Here is a 2,176-nt window from a genome sequence, read left to right on the forward strand (position 1 = left end):
GTTCCCTGACCAAAACTGGCTTCCAGTTCTATTACCTGCCCACTGTCTACATTCTGGTCTTCATCACTGGGTTTCTGGGAAACAGCGTGGCCATCTGGATGTTTGTCTTCCACATGAGGCCTTGGAGCGGCATCTCTGTTTACATGTTCAACTTGGCACTAGCTGATTTCTTGTATGTCTTGACTCTGCCTGCCCTCATCTTTTACTACTTCAATAAAACAGACTGGATTTTCGGAGATATCATGTGCAAGCTGCAGAGGTTCATCTTCCACGTGAACCTGTATGGCAGTATTTTGTTTCTAACTTGCATAAGCGTGCACAGGTACACGGGAGTGGTGCACCCCTTGAAGTCACTGGGGAGGCTGAAGAAGAAGAACGCGGTGTACATCAGCACCCTGGTCTGGATCATTGTGGTGGCCGTGATTTCTCCAATACTCTTCTACTCGGGAACGGGGATAAGGAAAAATAAAACCACGACGTGCTACGACACAACAGCCGATGATTACCTGAGAAGTTACTTCATCTACAGCATGTGCACCACAGTGCTCATGTTCTGCATCCCATTCATACTGATTCTCGGTTGCTACGGGCTAATTGTGAAAGCTTTGATTTACAAAGATTTGGACAATTCTCCTCTCAGGAGAAAGTCGATTTACCTGGTTATTATTGTGTTGACGGTCTTTGCTGTGTCTTACCTTCCCTTCCACGTGATGAAGACCTTAAATCTAAGAGCCAGGGTGGATTTTCAGACTCCACAAATGTGTGCCTTCAACGATAAGGTTTATGCCACTTACCAAGTGACGAGGGGTCTGGCCAGCCTCAACAGCTGCGTCGACCCTATCCTTTACTTTCTGGCAGGTGATACCTTTCGAAGGCGGCTTTCCAGGGCGACCAGGAAATCATCCAGAAGGAGCGAACACAACGTGCAGTCCAAAAGCGAGGAAATGACTCTCAATATTTTAGCCGAGTATAAACAGAACGGAGATACGAGTTTGTGAACAAATGCAAAAGATTTGGGAACAGTTTGAAAAAATCCTCTGCTTTGAGACAGTAGGACACTGTAGTGCTACAAGTGTGTGAGGAAAATCTACCAGTCTCAAATTCGTTTTAGGTAAAGCCTCATTTTCTGATCTTACGAAAAGCTTAACAAAGTCAGCAGAAGAATTTTAATGGAAAATAACGTGTCAAAAATCAGCTTTCCTTCTCCTTGCAATATTCCCATTTCTTTCCGACTTGTGTCAGATAAAGTAAAATGAAGTAAATCCCCTAAAGGAAGAAAGTGATCCAAGTGCTCCTGTTCTAATGACTTAGTCTCCCACATTCAAAAATGTTCTGAATCAGCCTCTCTTTAAAAATAGGAGATAAAAGTAAGAAAGCGCAGTATCTTCTCTTCTGAGGCTCAGTCCACATACCTAGCCTTTTGCTCACTCGCCGTTGTAAACAAGTGTTTAAATCAAAGTCATGATGCAGTTATCTCACCTTTACAGTTTTATTATTTCTTTATCTAATTCTAGTGTTGATAATTATTTGATAGTTCAGTAGCATTTATGATCCAGTCTTCTTTGAGTGCCGGTGTTTTACAAAAGGTAGGCTTACTGATGTGTGCATGATGATGCTTTCAGATTGCGATGGTTGTTCATGAAAAACCTGGACCCCCCCCTTAAAGGCAAATTGGCTTCCAGGTGAGCTGACGCCTCAGCCCCTGGCAGATAAGGAGGTCTCTCTGGGAGCCGGTCCAGCAGGCGCCAGCTTTGCACGTGCACGTAGCGGCGCGTTTCGGGAACAGATGTCGGTGTACAAATGCGTGCGGAGGCGATTTGGTTCTGAGCAGCCGATGGTCCGATCCTGCCTTCCGTGCTGAGGAAAACCTGCGCGTTGTCCGCGGGACGTGGCTGAGCGTGGACCGGGCTCGAACCGGGGCGCGCGGGGTGGGGGCTGCCGTTCCCGAGGCTGACCAGCATCCTGCTGCAGCGCAAACGCTCGACTGCCAGTGTTGGGAGCCTTGCTGGAATTCTTTACGGGTAAAACATGAGAAACGTGTGTGCTGAAAATAACTGTACCTTTCAGACAAGTAAAAATACAGTTGCTCGAGTTACCTGCGTTTTCGTTTGGTACGAGAACGTTTCTGTTCCGGGCAATCTTTAGAGATAACATTGTAAGAGTTGTTTCCCAAGAA

General features: G+C 46.1%; 1 protein-coding gene across 1 annotated transcript in view; it reads left to right on the forward strand.

Moving 5' to 3' along the window:
* The window catches only part of P2RY1 (purinergic receptor P2Y, G-protein coupled, 1), a 1,926-nt gene extending 658 nt beyond the window's left edge, over nucleotides 1-1,268 (forward strand). Inside the window, exon 2 of the mRNA XM_010287004.1 lies at nucleotides 1-1,268. Within this exon, the coding sequence (XP_010285306.1) occupies nucleotides 1-998 (998 nt within the window). The 3' untranslated portion in view covers nucleotides 999-1,268.
* Nucleotides 1,269-2,176: the final 908 nt, after the last annotated feature.

This window comes from Phaethon lepturus, unplaced genomic scaffold, assembly GCF_000687285.1.
Source record: "Phaethon lepturus isolate BGI_N335 unplaced genomic scaffold, ASM68728v1 scaffold36135, whole genome shotgun sequence".
Classification (NCBI taxonomy): Eukaryota; Metazoa; Chordata; class Aves; order Phaethontiformes; family Phaethontidae; genus Phaethon; species Phaethon lepturus.